General features: G+C 35.1%; 2 protein-coding genes across 2 annotated transcripts; one reads left to right on the top strand and one right to left on the bottom strand.

Annotated features, from left to right (window-relative positions):
- Positions 1-597: 597 nt before the first annotated feature.
- Positions 598-14574, top strand: LOC132145406 (probable acyl-CoA dehydrogenase 6). The gene is made up of 9 exons (XM_059556425.1): positions 598-967; positions 3686-3806; positions 9872-10001; positions 11280-11386; positions 12678-12845; positions 12937-13110; positions 13415-13576; positions 13843-13993; positions 14205-14574. The coding sequence occupies exons 1-9, from the start codon at positions 779-781 to the stop codon at positions 14293-14295; spliced, it is 1293 nt and encodes a 430-aa protein (XP_059412408.1). The 5' UTR covers positions 598-778; the 3' UTR covers positions 14296-14574.
- A 704-nt stretch (positions 14575-15278) lies between these two features.
- Positions 15279-20200, bottom strand: LOC132145408 (BET1 homolog). The gene is made up of 4 exons (XM_059556427.1): positions 20034-20200; positions 19215-19324; positions 15704-15760; positions 15279-15619 (listed from the first exon to the last, which is right to left on the bottom strand). Exons 1-4 carry the CDS (start codon positions 20050-20052, stop codon positions 15464-15466), a joined length of 342 nt encoding a protein of 113 aa, XP_059412410.1. The 5' UTR covers positions 20053-20200; the 3' UTR covers positions 15279-15463.
- Positions 20201-20920: the final 720 nt, after the last annotated feature.

Below are 20920 nucleotides of genomic sequence, written 5' to 3'. Positions count from 1 at the left end.
AACATATGTGTGACAAAACAGAGTGAAAATGAAATGTTCGAGCTTGTAATTCACATGATATATCAAGGCTTAATCGGTGAAATATTTCAGCTATTCAGTAAAATCACATTACTTGGCAAAGGGCCACTACAGTTTCTGAGTGAAAATTTTGTCAGCATTTTTGTCCATTTTAAATCACATCAGAAAAGCATTTATGTTTAATAAGAATGAAGGAAATAATCAAAAAGTTTAAAATAAAGTATCAGCTAGGTTTAGGGTATGTGTAGGGAGGGTTTTTTCCCCCCAATAAGGTTGCATCTATTAAATTATCTGAATTCAAATTAAAATTTACACTCAATAAATTATTGCATAGGCTTCTGTTTTATTATGTATTACAATACTGAGGTGCAGATGATTGCCACTATTTGCAATAAGCAGCCTAGTATAAATAGCAGAAAATCCTAATATTTTAACATAGTGTATCCAGCATCCATCGCTATTTGCGCTTAGTCTAAATAGTCTCTATCGCTCTTTACACAGTGCAAATAGCCGCTGTCTTTCAGAAAATTCTAATATATTGATTTAATGTGTTAGATATCCAAATAAATCGCAGAAGTCAAAATTGCAACAACAACAAAAAAAATGTCACAGATTACCCGAATTCGCCCTATGTTAACTACCGTTATCTTATCAGGGTACATTGTAACAGGCGTTTGTTCATACGTACTGTAGCCCAAATTCGAGTTCGACGTGAGTCGTCTAATGCGCATGCGCATTGCGCAGATCAACACTTTTCAGAATGGCACTGCGCGTCTTGAGATTTAGTTTGGCTTTGAATCGCAGTTTACTTAAGACAACTGTTGTCTGCAACAAACGGCATTTGTCAGAAAAAGCGTCCTCCAATTCGAAAGCATCCGTTTCTACCGAAAATATCGATCATGTTCTCTACACAGAGGAACATTTTGCATTAAAAGCATCTTTGAGAAAGGTAGATATGGCCGCGTGCTATTGTATCTTTAATCAATTGTATAATTCTCTGTCGAGATAAATGTCTATTAAGTTTCTTGCTACCTGATTATTACACTCAAACGAATGTGCAGGTCGGATCTTTTTCAGCAAGTGAATGTAGGTAAGAGGTCTCTTAACGTTACTGTAGCTTCATTGCACTGCTAAGTTAGTTGCAACTGGTCGGTTGAATGAATTGCTTGGGATTTTATTGTCAGTGTCTGACATAATTAAACGATTTTATGACGGCTTTTCTGATATAAAGATACATTTTCACGATTAAACGTTGAATTGTGAAGATTAACCGATTTGTTTTGATGCTTCCTAGAAACTCAGCTTGTCACGTGACGCTCAAGTTGAGTATGGCCCGTCAACTCCATACTAAAAGTTTTGTTTTCACACCAAACATTTTAGAAAACAAATATTTATCTTCCCCAGAAACTTTACTATTGATTATTATAGGTCTCTGTATTTCTATTTCTTTTTTTTATATCACATTTTATTTATTTATAGCTAATCTTTTGAGTTAGCAAGGTCAAGGCTTTTCTCCAAAGGGTGAAAAAAGTATTTACCATGAAACCTTATTACCTTCTTTAAGGCATGTGATAAATGGTAACATGAATTATATTTGAATTAATAACATTTAAATTATTGGAAGTCATTATAATTATACCTTTATATCAACTGTGTAGACTAGGAAGGGTTACAGGGCTTGGGAAGGAAGTTGCTTTCTCCGATTCCCAGTGGCTTCAAGTGTGTCGGAATAGGCTAGTATGAGAAAGGATATTAGTGGAAAACAGAAAAAGCAACGGATAATGAAAACAATGCCATAGAGTGAAGCTCAGGGACGGAGTTTATTAAAAGAACTCACCAGAGACAGTGACACAATTAAAACAAGGTAGAAAAGTCCTTGAATTAGAAGCATGCAATGTTATTATGCATCTAAATAAAAGGAAAGACTGGTGTGAAATTTAACAGTGGAATATATCTACAAACTTGGTTTTATTTTTCAGCTTTTACTCATGCTAAAAGTATTTTACAATAAAATGCACTTTTTCACAAGGTCATCTCATGACTCAAGAAGAAATTCTTCACACAATATAAATCTTATGTAATGCTTAAGTCACGCCAGTTATGTTCAGATTGAAAGAAAGGGAGTATGATTTAAAAAATCTAAATGTTTTATGCACAAATAGGGTAACCACTTCCAGGAAACATCACCTGCTGTTATTCAGTTCAGTTCAATGGTCATGTCTTCTGGGTGCATAAAGTGTTGACAAACCATAAGTCAGAATTCTGGACTCCACCAAACAATTCTCTGCTCGAATCGACAAGAGAATTGTGGAATGTATCACCAAACTTTGTTATAAATTAGGAACCTTGTACTGAAGGTTCGAAGAGGGCGGACCTCCCTTCCTTTCTTACCGTATTATCCAGTCATGGTCTTCAGGGTTCTAAGTAAACCAATACAAAACATGATGCTTCCGTTATATGTTCTCTGCCAGTTTTTCCCGCCAATTCCTTCTGCTGAAAAAAAAAAGTTCATGCAGAGTTTGTTAGCGTGCTGTTGACCCCGGCTTCCTTTCGATTTGAAACGCTATTTGTCCTGTGAACACTGCTTTTGAGTCAGGACGTTTATGTTGGCCAGTGAAGCAGCACGTCTGCTTGTTTTTGGGGAAATGTGGTGCTCATCCCTCTATTTTTCTAACTTTCACAGCTCATACTGAAACAGGGTTTTGACTCCGTTTGTACGCATTAAACATCAAGCAGGAAATATTAGCTCAAGAGGACTCATTTCCATAGCTGAAAAATTTATGGCCTTAATTGAATTAAACTTATTGGCTCATCAACTTATTTTTATTGCTCACATAATGCATTATTGGGAAAAGAATTCAATTCCATTTTTGCTTCATTTGTTTAAGTAGATTCTAATGAACTGCCTTACTTTCATTTGACTCCTCCAATGCAACATTATAGTGTTCTTGTGATCAGACATTAAAACAGGACAATGAGTATTAAGGTCTGCTGACTTTTAATTGCATTTGTTTTAGAGATTTCTACTGCTGCAGACACTTACTATATTTCACAATGTTTATTACAACAGACAGGCATCTTGAAGTGACTCAAAAGGAAGTTGAGTGTCTGGTCCCGCTTTCAAGGAAGCAACCTATTGTAGTGCTGTTACACTCTATATATCTTGAAAGGACTTGAAGGTGTATTTTTATTTTTGGCCTTTTGTTGCTGTTATATAGAGGATGGGAAGTGATGAGTAGAAGGGTTTGGATCAGGAAATGACGTGAACCGTAATTATTCTTTGTTAGCTAATTGCTAGGCAACATGTCTGTTAGAAATTAAATACTGAATTACTTGTTGTTATTTCAAGTTACTTTGAAAAGCTTTTGTATTTCATTGCTTATTATAGAAATTCCAGACTTCAGTGAATTAATCCTTAGTTTTTGATGGATCATTCATGTGACCATTTAGACTGTTTCCTAGTTTTGGTCATGTTTTTTAGATTATGTTGTGTGTGTCATCGCAGATGTTTTCTCCAGTAAAGAAATTTCTCATAAAATTTTGCTTCAACAGAATTAGCGCTTAATAACAAACAAAGCGTTAATGCCCAATTTCCCTGAAATCTATACATTTTTAGATTTGGTTACAGTAGATAAAGCATTCTGATCTATGTTTGAATGCATTACAGATCATTGATAAAGAGATCAACCCTTATGTCGATAAATGGGAGGAAGAAGGGCAATTTCCTGCTCATAAGATCTTCAAAATCCTGGGTAATGCGGGATTTCTAGGAGTCAACAAACCTGTGGGTAAGTAAATGTTCAGATTGTACTTCAGATTTACCAAGCATACAAAATACCCATTCTTCTTGAACACTTCTGTATACAAAATGGTCAAAATTTTGTTTTTCATACCAGTTTCCTTCAACCCTCTGACATTTAGAGTTAAACCAAAAGTTTAGCCTTAACCATAACCATAAATCTTCAACCACTCTTTCCTAAAACTGAGTCCTTCCAAAGAATGCTATATATAGGTGCTACAAAACCAGTTTGGGGGTTCACATGTTCAGATTTTGATGCCAGAACACAATTTCAGCAGGAGCGTTCTGTGCAACTTAAAGTATGTTTTCATTTCGTACCAAACTTTGTCAATTTTGTTCTATTGCACAAGATCAAGGAAAAATTTAAGTGACCCGTTGAAAGCAGCAGGTTGAAAAATACATTTGTAAGAAATATTGCTCTTTCACGGAAAAATATGCGTTTAAATGCACAAACTGGAAAATTTTGATTTTCCAAATAATGACAGAATCACAGTTCAAAGAAACTTTTTTCAGAAAAGTAAAGAAAAGGAAGATTGTAGGGTGCCCTTAAGAGTCTTATTATAATTTTTTTTATGGGAGTGCAGATGGATTCATGACAAAATAGCAACATGGCTCCAAGAAGCAATTACAAGAACAGTGGAAAACACCTTGTAACACAAAATAGATTTGAGGCCGTACACATATCAAAATGTCAGTACACAACTTTTTACCATATGGTTCAAAGCGTTGCTATAAACCTCAATACATGAGAAGAATAAAGAACAACCAAAAGGAAATACAATTGGTGCCTGTGCAAGTGAAATGTAAAATTCAAATAGAAGTATTTTCCCTCCTATTTTTAACACCTTTATATGCATTTATGTTAATGTACAACAGATTATTGTGCTAAGTTTGTAATCAAGATATCAACAAATATACAATCCAACAATCTAGGATTGTAAGCACTTGTGCAAACAATCATTCCTAAATAGCATGCAGGTTATATCCACATAATTTGTTACAGTTTTGTCTTATTTTTTATGAGATGGTAAATTAATGTTAAGAATACAATGCAGTATAATTGCTAGGTGGATGGAGGCTCTGAGGGAAGCAGCTTCATAAATCTGGGTCAGAGGATAGCAGCACTTGCATTAAGAAATGCTGACACTGTGACACTTCTGCATTAGCAGGCTGGATTTACAACATCTTCTTAGAGAGAAGATTACTACTCGAAGCGTTGCCTCACCACCTTTGATATGTGCAGCACAGATATACCAGCAAGTCTCTAAACAATAACGTAAAATCTGTTCAGGTGAATTGTGACTTGACCGCTGTAGGCTAAAGCTGAGCTTTTCCTATATACACTATTTTTCATCTCTTGTCTGTGCTCTCACTCTCGAGATTTGGAGTTTTCTAGCTTTTTTCATTTCAAAATCCACCATCATCAGTGACTATAAAGTTTACATTTTTGCATTTATAGAAACCAGCACCATTTTAGTTGAATGTAAGCATTTTTCTTAAAGAATACTTTAAAATTTTGACTACAAAAAAAGTTATTGAACACTTCATGGTTATGGTATACTTAAAGTATACAGTATAGTTCAATGAACACACATTACTTAGCAGCAGGGCTCGTTGTTGTATTATTTGGGATACGTTGTCACAATACAACTTGCTTTTTTGAATATATCTTATTATAAGCAATTTTAAACTGTAAAACAAAATGTAAACTATACTTGTTTTTTTGGCCATTTTATTTTGGAAGACAGAATTCACAAAGATTATTCAGATTTATTTTTTACTAATTGTTAATTTGTTATTTGTCAGTTGTTTGTTAATTAATTGTTAATTTGTTATTTGTCAGTTGTTTGTTAATTAATTGTTTAATTGTCAGTTGTTTGTCAGAAATAGCTCTTGTGAAAACTAGCCCCAGTCTCTCATCTGTATTCAGTTGAGGTCAGAAGTTTACATCCCCCTTTCAGGGGTGAAATTTTTTTTAATTTGAAGATCAGGGTAAACTTAACTTATTTTGTCTTCAGGGAATCATTTAACTATCTTCTATAGCTTCTAGTACTAGTACTGAATATATATATATATATATATATATATATATATATATATATATATAGAAGAAAAATTTCCAAATCTCCATTCTGTTCAAAAGTTTTCACCCCCAGCTCTTAATGCATGTTTTTTCTTTCTGGAGCAACAGTGAGAGTTTGAACCTTCTGTAATAGTTGCATATTAGTCCCTCAGTTGTATTCGGTGTGAAAAGATGGGTTTCAAAATCATACTGCTGGAAAGGGTTCAAATACACAAAAATGCTGGAAAACCAAAGAATTTGTGGGACCTGAAGGATTTTTCTGAAGATCAGCAGGCAGTTTAACTGTTCAGGACAACCAAGGGACTCATGAACAACTAGTCTCAGCCTCAGACATCACACCCACGTACTGTTGGCTAAACGTCTGATGCATATGGGACACAAAAGTGGAAATACTTCAGGAGTGTCGAGGTCGTTATCAGATTTACATAGAATCTTTAAAATATGTCCAAGAGTTTTACTCACCAGTCTGTTATTGTGGCGACATTTCCATGCCCCAAAACATGACTGTGAAAGATGCAAACTGTGATTGCTTGTTAGACATGTCGGTCACACTGGCTTCATGGGCAGGCCTTGGCCAATGAAAACTGCCATAGATTCCAGACCTACAGCCATCAGTCTGAAGGTCTGGCTATGCAAGACTAATGAACAACTACTTTATCACTAAAAAACAAAACAAAACAAAACAAAAAACCCACAGTCGTGGATCATTCAGGTAAGAATCAAGGTGATGTAAACTTTTGAATGGGGTTATTTTATAAATTTAACTTATTGTCTCTTGTGGTCAATATGTAAACTTTTTTATTTATTTATGTGAAATATCTTATTCAGGTCAGTACTAAATAAACGATAGCATGCATTTTGTATGATTCCTTTTATTTTGGTAAAATAATTAACATTCTGCAGATTCTGAAAGGGGGATGTCATCTGTATCACCCACAATGATACAATCCTAAAGGATCCTTGGTTTGCAGTGACTGAAGGTATTTTGAGTCCTTGTTTTAGAGTTCTGCTAGTTCCCATAACAACTTCTAACTCGTGAAATCACTGCTTTCAAAACCTGGCTGAAAGAGATCCATCTTACAGAACTGGCAAAAATCCAGATTCTGTTTTTCCAACCCTGGCAAACTCTGATAAGACGGTAAGGCTCCATTCTTATCCGAACTGACCAGTCTTTTGACATTTACTCCCACAATATGTGGGTGTACATGGCCTCGTTTCTTTTGAAATATCTCTCATTTCACATCTATGTGTTGATTAAATGTACTGCGCAAGATTACTCCACCGCTCTCCATCCAAAAAAACATTTAAGTTTACATGCACACAGCGAATGGAAATGTTGACCACCTTCCAATAGCTGTCCTTCGTATTTATTGCATTAAACATCCTTTTTCCATTTTATTCCAACTGTGTATCCTATTATTTCATACTATAAAGACTGTTACACAATATTTGCATTGTAATGTGGAAATCTTTCACATTGTTTTACATACCAGTCAAATGTTGTTCTTCTTAAGGTTCATTAAGTTAGTTTGCGGTAAGGATAAACAAACCTTCTATTTAGATGTATCTCAGATTGTCTGTTTGCAGAGGTGGAAAGTAACGAATTACATTTACTCGCGTTACTGTAATTGAGTAGCTTTTTTGTGTACTAATACTTTAAGTAATTTTTAAAATCTGTAATTTTACTTTTACTTAAGTATATTTTGATTGAAGTATTGTACTTCGCTACATTTTAAAACACATTAATTACTGAGTAAAAAAAAATAAAAATAAAAAAAATAAATCGCTCCCTGGAAACTACGGCAGTAAGTAATGGGCAGGAGGGCAAACTGGCACTAAAATCACAAGAAAGATGCAGACGGACAAAACAGGCGTTAGTGGTGCAGACACCACTGAAAACGAAACCCCGTCATATTCTGAAGTTGAACTCGAAGGAAATGAAGTGAACCCCTGGCCATATTTATACTCTATTATGCTGTGTATGCTTTACTTGCCTAGGAAGACCAAACTAGCAGCTTATAAAATCTCGACAAGACATCAACCCTTCGCAAGAATGTAGAGGTAAGCTAAATAATTGCATCGTTGCATTGGTGGTTAAAATGAAGCTTTGACATTTTAGCAAGAAGTTTTGCACAAATTAGCCAAAAAGACCGTGGTGAGGAGTGTGCTATTTTTGTTTTAATGATGTGCGCGCACATTTATAGTGCGTTCTTTCACTGTGTGATTCAGTCTCCTAAAATGCATTTAGAATGATCACAAAATTGAAGATATAGGGGCAGAAAATTCACATATTTATATAATTTCATATATTAAATCAAAATCACACAAAGAATGCCATCTTTTCCTCCAAAAATCATCATGAATATATACATACATATATATAACAGTTCAGTAAACAAGTTAGTTTTTTTAACTCTATTTCTACAACAGAAAATAATTCCAAACACAGCCACCAAAGCACAGTTTTGCGTCTCTGAGCAACGTGACAGTGTTTCGTTCCTGAATGAATCAACCGTTTAAATGATTCGGTTCAATCGCAATGACTCACTTATTAACAGTGACTTGCTGACACATACTGGCCATTTTAATTTCACATTTAAAGTATCTTTTGATTTTTTTTAATAATTAATTTCTTATCATTTCAAATGAGTATTCAACATTTTATGTCTTGTATATCAAAACATTATACATGCATTTGTAACTGCAGGTTAAATGCATTCTTGTCCTGCACTAAACAGTGTAATACATCTAAATGCCACTTCCAATGAATCTTCTGCATTTCCTCTGCATTAAAAGATGAGTTTGTTGATACTGATTTGCCTGGTAACAGCCCAAATGTTTTATTATTCTAAATAACTGATTCCTTTAATTAAAAACAACTAGTTTGAGATTAATAGACCTATCCCAGGGGTATCAAACTCAGTTCCTGGAGGGCCGTAGCCCTGCAGAGTTTAGTTCTAACCCTGCTCCAGCACACATATCATGTAGTTTTCAAATAAACCTAAATGATTAGATTAGCTTGATCAGGTGTGTTTAATTAGGGTTATATCTAAACTGTGCAGGACTGTGGCCCTCCAGGAACTGAGTTTGACACCCTTGATCTGTCCCATTTTTGACTCCCTCCCACTGTTAAAATGTAACTAAGTAATTTTTACTCTGAGTAAATTTTAAATGAGCTACTTTTTACTTTTACTTGAGTAGATTTTTAGACTGGTACTTTTACTTGTACTTAAGTAAAATTTCATTAATGTAATGGTACTTTTACTTGAGTAGAATATTTTTGTACTCTTTCCACCTCTGTCTGTTTGGATACTAAATTGTTCGACTTTGCAGCTGTATCTGTTTCCTCTGCTCTCTGGCTTCTCTTTTCCTTATTTTGCCACACCAAATGTTGTCCACAATCATTGTGGGACCTTATGACATGGGGGAAGTGAGCGTAGAGTTCACCGCAGTCACTAAAGGACTTGCTTTTTAGCATTATTATTGCCCTTATTGCTTTCACAGAAGAGAATAATTTCTGTAATGTCATGATATTTGTTTCCTGGTGGAAAAAGCGGAATAAAATGGAACTTGAAATGACATGACTAAATGCATTACAAGGAAAATATCGCGGGAAACAGTAATGCTTTTATTACGGTCAAAACGCAAGACATTGTAGTATGTTATAATGAAGACTAAATGGACTGGAGGGGTGTGAAAAGGGCATGTTATGTTTTAGATTACTGCATGGCAAAAATATGTAGACCAGTCTTACAGTACATGATCCATATTTGTCTTCAGTACTGAAGTAAGCACGTTCAGATTAATGCTGCAGAAGACCAGATATAAATTATCTAAATTACACCTGCTTTGTGATCAAAATGTTCATATATTTGTCTAAATAATTCAAAAAGAAAAAGAAATGAAGAGGTGAAGCATCCATGTGATCTGCTCACTGGACATTCACTTACCTCTTTCTTCACTGTCTTTAGAGTATGGAGGTCTGGGGTTGGACTTTAGCTATAGTGTGGCTGTTGCAGAAGAACTGGGGAACATCAACTGTGGAGGAATTCCCATGGCTATCGGCGTGCAGAGTGACATGGCTACACCTGCACTGGCGAGGTATTTCTCCTGCTTAACCTTTGAGTAGTATCTTAACTAGTTAAGTAAACTGCTAACTATTCTTTCAAATTAGTAACAGAAATATTAGACATTATTCCATCATAATTTTCATATGTGTGCTACATTGCTCTTCACATTGCACGTGTGAGGGACATTGCTTTACTGTATTAATACAAAATGGTATTTTGCACTAAGATTAGTTGTTGGTAAGAAAAAATCAATACATTGAAATAATAATTAAAAGAGATGGTAAAAATCTTGATAATTACTTTTGGTTAATTCGTCACATTTGTAAAGAAAGGCGAAGTTTGGTGCAGTATCTTGTGGCCTTCCTTACATAAAGAAAAATTGCACATTATGCATAATTTATACTGCAGAAAATGTAAAAGTAGTATCTTATTACTTATAACTTTTTTGAACAGTCTCAGTTCTTCATCAGTTGGCCTTGTCATTAAATGCCCTTTGTCTCACAATATTCATCTCTCACTTTGAAATTACTTTCACTTGTTTTCCAGTAAAAAAAAAAAAATTTTGTTTTAATGTTTTTTTTTTAAATGAATTTCCTTGAGAAATAACTTGATTTAAAGTAGTCAACCCATTTGTGAGAAGTTTTTTTTATATTTCTGCTAAATAAAAAATGAATTGGGTTTGGGAAAAATAGGGTAAGAAAAAGAAACTTAATTTAAGATAGATGTATGCTCTTAAAAGACCATATACTATGCAGTTTTGCTTTGCAGTTTTAAAGTAATTACATTTTTTTTATTTTTAAACTTATTATTATTGTTTATTTACTTGCAAATTTCTGTTTTTATTTATTTATTTTTAATAGGGAAAAGCCTAACTAACTGATTAGGAAAATTACTTTATTAGTTGTAGAATGATGCAGTAGACTCAGAATCAGGTATTTCTTCACCATGTGTTGATAAGCTCTTAAAACTAATTAAATCACCTATCAATTATTATAAATAAATACTGTAGTCGTCAGGAAGGTTCCTTTTCCTGTTTTTAGTCTGCAGCAGGTTATACGCTGTCACTGAGGGGAAATTACTGCACTGTTCTCACACATTTTTCTGTGCATATCTATTTAGGCTATTTGGATTCAGAAAATCAGGGATTTTGATTAGTCTTTGTGATTCTGCCCTATGGAACAGTTTCTGAAATTGCATTTGCTGCTAGTAAAATGTTAGTGTCTTCTGTAGCCCATGCTGTCTCACAAGCTTTTGCTACAAAACTCAAAAAATAACTGAGGATGTGACTGTGACCTCCTTGCTGTTGTAGGTTTGGTTCTGCAGAGCTCAAGAGAGAGTTCTTGCAGCCCACTATAATGGGTGACATGGTGGTCTGCCTCGGGGTGAGCGAAACAGGGGCCGGCTCTGATGTAGCAAGTAAGTATTTTGCTTGAGATAATGTATCTAATAGGAAAGACATGCTCTTTATATGACCATGGGGGTGTTCTAAACAAGATATAAACACACACCAGATGCAAGTCTAAAATTAATGAAGATATCAAAGCATTTCAGGCCAGGGAGATTAAAAGACTTGCCTACATGGGAATACCACACAGGGGATGCAGATCCATTTTTCATAAAGGTATAAAAAATTTGTATTTGAACTAAAGCTGGTACAAGTCACAGATTATTAATGAGTTGTTTTGAGGAGGAATTAAAATACTGTGTTTTATATTTAAACCAAGTATGATCTCAGCGAGCAGCGATTCTCTACCTTTTTGGCTTGAGGGCCCTTTTTTTTGTCCAAGAAAAAAATCCCACAATGTTCTCTAATATTTCTGCTGTAATTATGGCAAAGCGGGTTGTTTTCAACTTTTTTTTATTAACAGAAACCGTGAGCGTTGCTATAGTAAAAATGAACCACAAGTCATTTTGTGATTCTATAACTGTCTTGTTATTGGTTACAGAAACTATTTAAAATAATTTTCAGTAATTGAAACAAAATTAGTTAAATAAGTTCTGAAACTAAATAAAAAAGAAATCAAAGCTATATATATATATATATATATATATATATATATATATATATATATATATATATATATATATATATATATATATAGCTATACGAATATAACTAAGCAAAACAAAAACTAATAAAGAAAATGCTACAACTTAGCCTAAAACAAAAACTGAAATATATATATAAAAAAAAGCTAATTAAGAAAAATAAAGCTAATTTCAAACACTAACAAATAATATAATAGTATATAATCAATAGTAAAATAACATATTTAAGCATAAATAGTCAGGTTTATGAAAAATGTTGTGAATTTTTTTTTTTAATTTAAGATAAAACATTATGCAGTTTTGCTTCTCAAGTCACCTGGTGTTTGAAATTTTGATATTTTAGTAAAAAAAAATAGTTTACAAAATACTTCAACTTTAATGTAAACTGAAAATATAAAAATAGAAACTAACTTAAAATATTAAAATACTGTAATAGTATATAAATAAAATAACACTTCAGGAAGTTTCAATAACTAGTTCTTTAATAAAAACAATAGTTACTGTTGGGGGGGGGTATGTTTTTAGCATTTTATTTAGATAAAAGTGTTATTTATAATAATAATAATATTTATATGAATAATAATCTCTTCCTCTGCATCCTGGCTGAGAACCACTGATCTAAAGAGTGTAATTTGGGAATAAATACCGTCTCCTTCAGGCATCAAGACTAAAGCTGTGCGCAAAGGAGATGAATTTGTCATTAATGGAGGAAAGATGTGGACTACTAATGGCACTCAGGCAGACTGGATGTGCCTCCTGGCCAACACCAGCGATGGCCCTCCACACAAGAACAAATCCCTAATCTGCTTACCTATGAATCTGCCAGGTAAGACATAATGCAAAAGCACAGAACTTTTGGAAAAGGAGAATTTTTACTGCCAAAGAAAACATGCTAATTTTTTACCGTACATCCGCAGGCGTTCACATCGCACGTAAGATTGATAAAATAGGCATGTGGTCATCGGATACAGCAGAGGTGTTTTTTGATGACGTGCGTGTGCCCTGCAAAAATGTCATAGGGGAGGAGGGAATGGGCTTCACGTACCAGATGCTTCAATTCCAAGAGGAGCGACTCTGGGGGGTGGCCAATAGTAAGTTATGCTTTCCAACTCCCACGCGTCCCACCGCCCAGGCATGACGTCAGTGTGTTAATGTCAGTTCTGCCAGTGTGTTTACAAGCCAGGTCAGAACCTCTCAAGCCCAAATGTGTTGATGTGTATCAGTGAGTCAAACTTGTGTTTTCGCTTTAAACATCAAGGAAGAAAAAGGTCTGGCATGTTCTGGAGGATCTTCTGACATCATCAGCAAACATTTCCGCGTTCCTTTAATCCAGCTATTTCCTCAATCACATAATTTGCTGAAAAACACATCTGAACTTTTGCCTTGTTTTTGAAGTTCTGACGACCATGGAGAAAGTTGTCCAAGAGACCATTAATTACACCAGACAGAGGAAGGTCTTCAATCAGCCCATTCTGTACCACCAGGTCGTTCACTTCAGGCTGGCTGAGCTGCAGACAGAAATCGAGCTGTTGCGCTCCCTTTTGCATCGCGCCACAGGTGAGTCCGACCGTTTCCTCAATTATTTCCGAATGATTTTTATAAGCCAAGGCAGATATGCAATTTCATGGGTTTGGGTCTACAGGGGCACCAATTTCCGAATTAATAATGGAAAGAAATGGTGTGAACACTGGCTTGCAATCAGTCCATTTTCATTCTTCCTCCCTCAGGTTGTGAAATTAAAAATTGGAGCTGAACCTCAGTGTGTATGCCTGAAAATGAATACATCTGAATTAGTTTTTTTTCCCTCTTTGCACTTTCATTAGCTTTGTACATTAAGGGAAACGATGTGACAAAGTTGGCGTCAATGGCCAAGCTGAAGGCAGGACGACTGGCCCGAGAGCTCGGTGACAGCTGCCTCCAGTACTGGGGTGGCATGGGCTTCACCAGTGACGTCCTAGTCAGCAGGTTCTACAGGTCAGTTTCTCTGAATGAGGTGAACATGCATGTGCTCTCATAGCTGCAGTGACATCTAGTGACATTTAAAAGCAACAGGTTACGATTGCATGTGTATGAGCGGTAAAAGCCAGGTCAAGTGTGAATGCAGTGAATCCAATTTCCAAGTGATCTATATAAGTGTAAAATATTGGATACAAATAAATCTGATCTGTTTGTTTTTTCTTAACAGGGACTCCAGGTTAATGTCCATTGGTGCAGGAGCTGATGAGGTGATGCTGTCAATCATATGCAAGTACATGGACACTCTACCCAAGAAGTGACATCACCAATATGAGTTCAGTTTGAAAACAAAGTGTCCTTAAAAGGAAAATCTGACACTTAGTATAAATGAACTATAGTTATATCAGTTATAAAAGCCATTAACAACCTTAAGATGGATGAGTTGTACCTTGCAGTAAAAAACAAAATAAAAAGGTATTTTACTTGCTGAAGAACTTTATATGTAGTTATATGTAATTTATGTACATTTAGATTATAGTTTCATATGAATGTTTGTAATTATGGATGAAAACAAATAAAGATGTCATAATTCTTCAGTAGCTTGTTGTACGATTCCTGAGAAGCATAAATTGGATATATGAAAACAGGATTCAAGTTGACAACATAAAGGAATTTATGTAATAATTCTCAGAAAAATTACATCTATTTACAAATTAGTTCCTAAAAGAACTTAAATTAACCATGCATTATTTAAACCATAGAGAGCAAAATAGATTGGAAAATAACTTAAAAATGACTTAATATGGTAATTATTATACATCTGCATTGCACATAAACTCTCATACCAGTATGTTTATTTTATTTTATTTTTTATTTTTAAATCTGAAGATCAGCTCTTTGAACACTATGTGCATACAAATTTGTGGCAGCTCTTTCAAGAATGTTGTAAGACTTTCACAGTAAAAGAAAGGAAAAGAAAGGCTGATTAGGTCTGTTATTTTGTTTAAACCCCACCCAGCTGGGCATAACCTGAATTTCCAACTACATGATTACAGGACTACTGTGCTATTTTGTCCCACTCTTTTAAATGCATTTATCTGTATCCTGAGAGAAGATATACATTAGCACACATTTATAGCACAGAAGTTCCCCTAAAAGAATAATACCTTTAAACAAAGGTCATTATTTCTGAAAAAAAAAGAAGGAAAGATGCATGTTGTTAATCTTCAAAATATTTTTTGTGACAAGTTTTAGGCAACCAGCATTATCCCTTCCCCTCGGGGGACACTAATGGTGGGTTAGGATGGATTTTAGTCTAATATTGCACATTGTCAATCAATGTTTCAACTTCTTGTCCAATGGAAAGAAAGCATTCTGGTACTCCTCAGTAACCTCAGTCCTCGTCATCTCTGTGAGGATTCTGACCCTCTACCCCAAATAAAGCATGGCACAAACGAAAGGTCCTGAAGAGTCTCATTAGTCCTACGATCACCTCAGTTTGATCACCCAGTACAGGACTATAAACACAAACAGGGCAAACAGCAGCATGTAGCAGTACACCTTGGTTTGGCTTCCCCTGGAGAGGAGCTTCAATCTACCAATGGTGGCTCCCAACAGACCTCCAGTTGAGTCAAAGTCAGAGTCCTCGAGGAAAAATAAACGTTAGATGTTTAAGCTATTCAGATAAGTGTTTTGATGAAGAGAGTAGAATCAATTCCCATCGCTTACCATTTCTCCTAACATTTTATTCTGGTACTTGACTTCATTTCCAATGTCAATTGAAAGCTGAAATAGATGTAAAAAAATATATAGTTTATTAGGATTCAACACTTTATTGCTATAGCAACCTAGCTGTTTGGAACAATTGTGCTGATAAGAGTTCTAACAGCACTCAAAATAATTATACAGGTGCTTCTCAATAAATTAGAATGTCGAGGAAAAGTTCATTTATTTCAGTAACTCAACTCAAATCGTGAAACTCTTGTATTAAATAAATTCAGTGCACACAGACTGAAGTAGTTTAAGTCTTTGGTTCTTTAAATTGTGATGATTTGGCTCACAGTTAACAAAAACCCACCAATTCACTCTCCACAAATTAGAATACTTCATAAAACCAATTAAAATAAAACATTTTTAGTGAATTGTTGGCCTTCTGGAAAGTATGTTAATTTACTGTACATGTACTCAATACTTGGTAGAGGCTCCTTTTGCTTTAATTACTGCCTTTACTTTGCTTTAATTACTGCCTTTACCTTTAAATTACTTTGCTTTAATTCAAGCAACTTGGGCTATGAGCTTCTCCTCCCTTCCTCCAGACTCTAGGACCTTGGTTTCCAAATGAAATACAAAACTTGCTCTCATCTGAAAAGAGGACTTTGGACCACTGGGCAACAGTCCAGTTCTTCTTCTCCTTAGCCCAGGTAAGATGCCTCTGACGTTGTCTGCGTTTAAGGAGTGGCTTAACAAGAAGAATACGATGACTGTAGCCAAATTCCTTGACACATCTGTGGGTGTTGGCTCTTGATGCCTTGACCCCAGCCTCAGTGCATTTCTTGTGAATTCTCTAAAATTCTTGAATCCAGTTTGCTTGACAATCCTCATAAGGCTGCGGTTCTCTCGGTTGGTTATGAATCTTTTTCATTTCACACTTTTTCCTTTTCCAATTAATTTTTGTGACTTACACTCATTGTGAAGGGTGTCAATGACTGACATAGACCATTTTGAAGGATTAGGAAACATTTGCAGGTGTTTTGAGTTTATTAGCTGATTGGCATGTCATCATATTCTAATTTGTGGAGATAGTGAATTGGTGGGTTTTTGTTAAATGTGAGCCAAAATCATCACAATTAAAAGAACCAAAGACTTAAAGGCAGGGTAGGTAATACATGTATAAACAACTTTCTTCCAAATTTGTTTAAACTTTCTATATATATCAATGCATAATTAAAATGTAAGTACTCCGATAAAAAGAGTATAAAAATCGAGTGACTCTAGACCGTTTAATCTGTATTAAACACAGCTCATTATTTCCATTTCGGGACGAAACATAGGATTGGCTTAGGCGACTGTCACTCTCTCGCAACCATGGCAACCACCCTTTTGCCACACATGACCTGCCCACTTGCGCGTGCACGTTTGATTTGAGGAATTCAACAGGCACGGATCCTAGGAATACCAAAACAATGGCAGAGAAACAGCAAGCAAAATTCACAGTACCAGCCTATGCAGTTAGTGAAGGCAAACCAGGCAAAAAAAGGAAGACAGTAACAGTACAAGAAAAGGCAATGAACAAAAAGTCTTTGGATAAACAAAGAAATAAATCGCGAGTTAAAATCGGCGTGGCTTTCCAGCGATGGCGAGAACTGAGGGAACTCAAGGGGCTGAAAAGTGACTCCTTGATGGCTTTATTTCTGCTGGACAGGTAGATCTTTTTTTTTGTATTTTGATCATACATATTTTTTTCATGAAGCATGTGTCATTAGCACACGTAGCTGCGTAATATAGCTAACATAACATTATTTAGCGAGCCGTAGTAGAGGCTTTGGAAGGAGCCCAGAAGGGAGGGGGTGGAGTGAATGGAAATAATGAGCGGTCTTTAAAACAGTCATGAGAGGTCTACAGTCACTCGATTTTTATACTTTCTTTTTCAGAGTACTTACATTTTAATTATGTATTGATATATAAATAAAGTTTAAACAAATTTGGAAAAAAAGTTTTTTATACATTTTTTTTTACCTACCCTGCCTTTAAACTACTTCAGTCTGTGTGCAGTGAATTTATCTAATACATGAGTTTCACAATTTGAATTTAATTACTGAAATAAATAATATTTTCCTCAACATTCTAATTTATTGAGAAGCACCTGTACAGTCGTGGCCAAATGTTTTGAGAATTACATAAATATTAGTTTTCAAAAAGTTTGCTGCTAAACTGCAATATACTACTGAAATATAATTACAAGCACTTCATACGTTTCAAAGGCTTTTATCGACAATTACATGACATTTATGCAAAGAGTCAGTATTTGCGGTGTTGGCCCTTCTTTTTCAGGACCTCTGCAATTCGACTGGGCATGCTCTCAATCAACTTCTGGGCCAAATCCTGACTGATAGCAACCCATTCTTTCAGAATCACTTCTTGGAGTTTGTCAGAATTAGTGGGTTTTTGTTTGTCCACCCGCCTCTTGAGGATTGACCACAAGTTCTCAATGGGATTAAGATCTGGGGAGTTTCCAGGCCATGGACCCAAAATTTCAACATTCTGGTCCCCGAGCCACTTAGTTATCACTTTTGCCTTATGGCACGGTGCTCCATCGTGCTGGAAAATGCATTGTTCTTCACCAAACTGTTGTTGGATTGTTGGAAGAAGTTGCTGTTGGAGGGTGTTTTGGTACCATTCTTTATTCATGGCTGTGTTTTTGGGCAGAATTGTGAGTGAGGAGACGATCCTCTTTAGGAGACGATCCTGGCGCTTGCTGGACTTTCTTGGATGCCCTGAAGCCTTCTTTACAAGAATTGAACCTCTTTCCTTGAAGTTCTTGATGATCCTATAAATTGTTGATTTAGGTGCAATCTTAGTAGCCACAATATCCTTGCCTGTGAAGCCATTTTTATGCAACGCAATGATGGCTGCATGCGTTTCTTTGCAGGTCAACATGGTTAACAATGGAATAACAATGATTTCAAGCATCACCCTCCTTTTAACACGTCAAGTCTGCCATTCTAACCCAATCAGCCTGACATAATGATCTCCAGCCTTGTGCTCGTCAACATTATCACCTGAGTTAACAAGAAGATTACTGAAATGATCTCAGCAGGTCCTTTAATGACAGCAATGAAATACAGTGGAAAGGTTTTTTGGGATTAAGTTAATTTTCATGGCAAAGAAGGACTATGTAATTCATCTGATCACTCTTCATAACATTCTGGAGTATATGCAAATTGCTATTATAAAAACTTAAGCAGCAACTTTTCCAATTTCCAATATGTATGTAATTCTCAAAACTTTTGGCCACGACTGTGTATATATATAAATATAATTTTGTAATTATGCATGAAGATTTATTAGTATGTATTATATATTTAATTATATATGATATATTTAATTATACAAGAAAGTGAAAGTTAAAACAGTGACATTTGCCAAGTATGGTAACCCATACTCGGAATTGGTTCTCTGCATTTTCTATATAATAGTGGGCAGCTATAATATAGAATCAAATATATTCAAGTCCACTTACATGTTTAAGTGCATGTACTTTAGCATTCAGTCCCTCCTGTAGATGTTCATTCTCCTCCTCATACAAGCTGTGTCCACTTGCAGCGTAACTGCCTGGAGGGCCACCCTCACCTACACAACAAGAAACGGGTCAAATTGGGTTGATAAGAAATATCCAATCACAACAATCTATTTTAAATGTTAGTAATTGAGTAAGTATACGAAGGTGGGCAGGGCAAATCAGTTGACAACATTTTTTTTTCAAATAAGGTTTATATATTAATCGGAAACTACTGAACATCTAAAAATTACAAACTATCAATTAAATTTTGTTGGTCTTCACAAGACAAACAAGATTTTTAATTATTTGGAAAAAACTTTTTATTTTAATTATTTATTAGTCGAAGTTAGTCAACCTCTTTAAGAACAGACTTTTAAATTATATTTTGATCGATCTTTTTATTAAAACTGTTGGAACGATATGGAAGGAATCTACATATTTATATTGCGGCAGTGTCTAAAGTGTGTTTATACACACAGAAACTAAACCAAACACTCATTCTTCATCTGATATAAACATCTCTATATGTTAACCTGACCTATGGAACAGCTTGTCTGAGATGTTAGAGAAAACTAGCCAGTTATTGGCTGCCTCGGATCACACAGGAGTCTCGTACCATTATTTCTTCATATGGCTCTCCAAACCATATTTCATTTGAGTTTGTCATTCTCAGTGTTTGTTAAATATCTCAAACTATGACTAATATCTATTTGAATTGAGAATTTAGCTTAGCATATAAGATTCAAATATAACGACATATAAAGAGAAACAGTTACTTACCCAAACCTGCGCGCCTCATTATCAGTCGGAAACCTTTATATGATAAACGATCACTCCAGTTTGATCGTAATGTACCTGTAACAAATATTTGCTTATCTTCCTATTTAGAGCAGCTGTACTTTCGCCTTCATACACCACAAGCGCCACGACACCTTACGGAAGCCGCGGAGGATTAACCCACACGCGAAGGCAGAAAGGGCTTGTGGGTAGTGAAGTTTACTTTTTTTTTTCTTTTCTTTCTTTTTTTTAAATTTAATTTAATTTTATTATTGTTTTACTTACTGTCACAAATGTTAAAATGCTTCAGCAAAAACGAATGGAAACATTGGTATATGCAGTGCAGTAACCTTGATGACATGAGCATAAATGTTTGTTTTAGCATCAATGTTAAAATCTTTAGTCCTAACTTACATTTTTAGGTGCAGTAGGCCTACTTAGCCAGCAATTCTTCTATTTGCCAAAATACCAATTCCATATTTTTAAATAATACAAAAACATCTGTCTCTCTCTTATCTTATTGATTAAAAGGACTGTATTTGTATTGAGCCATATATATGCTCGTAAAACAGCTCGTTCAGAGTGAGTCTTCCTAAGGGACACAAATGCTAAAATAAAATGTCTTATTGCCAACTAATTCCTAATTTTACTAAATTGCTGACTACTAATGCAAACTGAATGACTTCTGCAATTGTCATTTAGTGATGGGAGTCTATTTTGTGTTGCACTCTGAATGAGTATTTTCCTCCCACAGAAGTGCCATTATAGTTTTGTTTATCCTGAACAGTGCATCAATGTACTGAATGTTTGTCCTGTGTTTTTCATGTACATCCCCCTGCAAAGGGCACTCAACAATAAAAGCTTCAGACAGAACCTTTAAGAAGCCATTT

This window comes from Carassius carassius, chromosome 8 (assembly GCF_963082965.1).
Source record: "Carassius carassius chromosome 8, fCarCar2.1, whole genome shotgun sequence".
In the NCBI taxonomy this organism is placed as follows: domain Eukaryota; kingdom Metazoa; phylum Chordata; class Actinopteri; order Cypriniformes; family Cyprinidae; genus Carassius; species Carassius carassius.
This window is presented reverse-complemented; position numbering and strand designations above follow the sequence as displayed.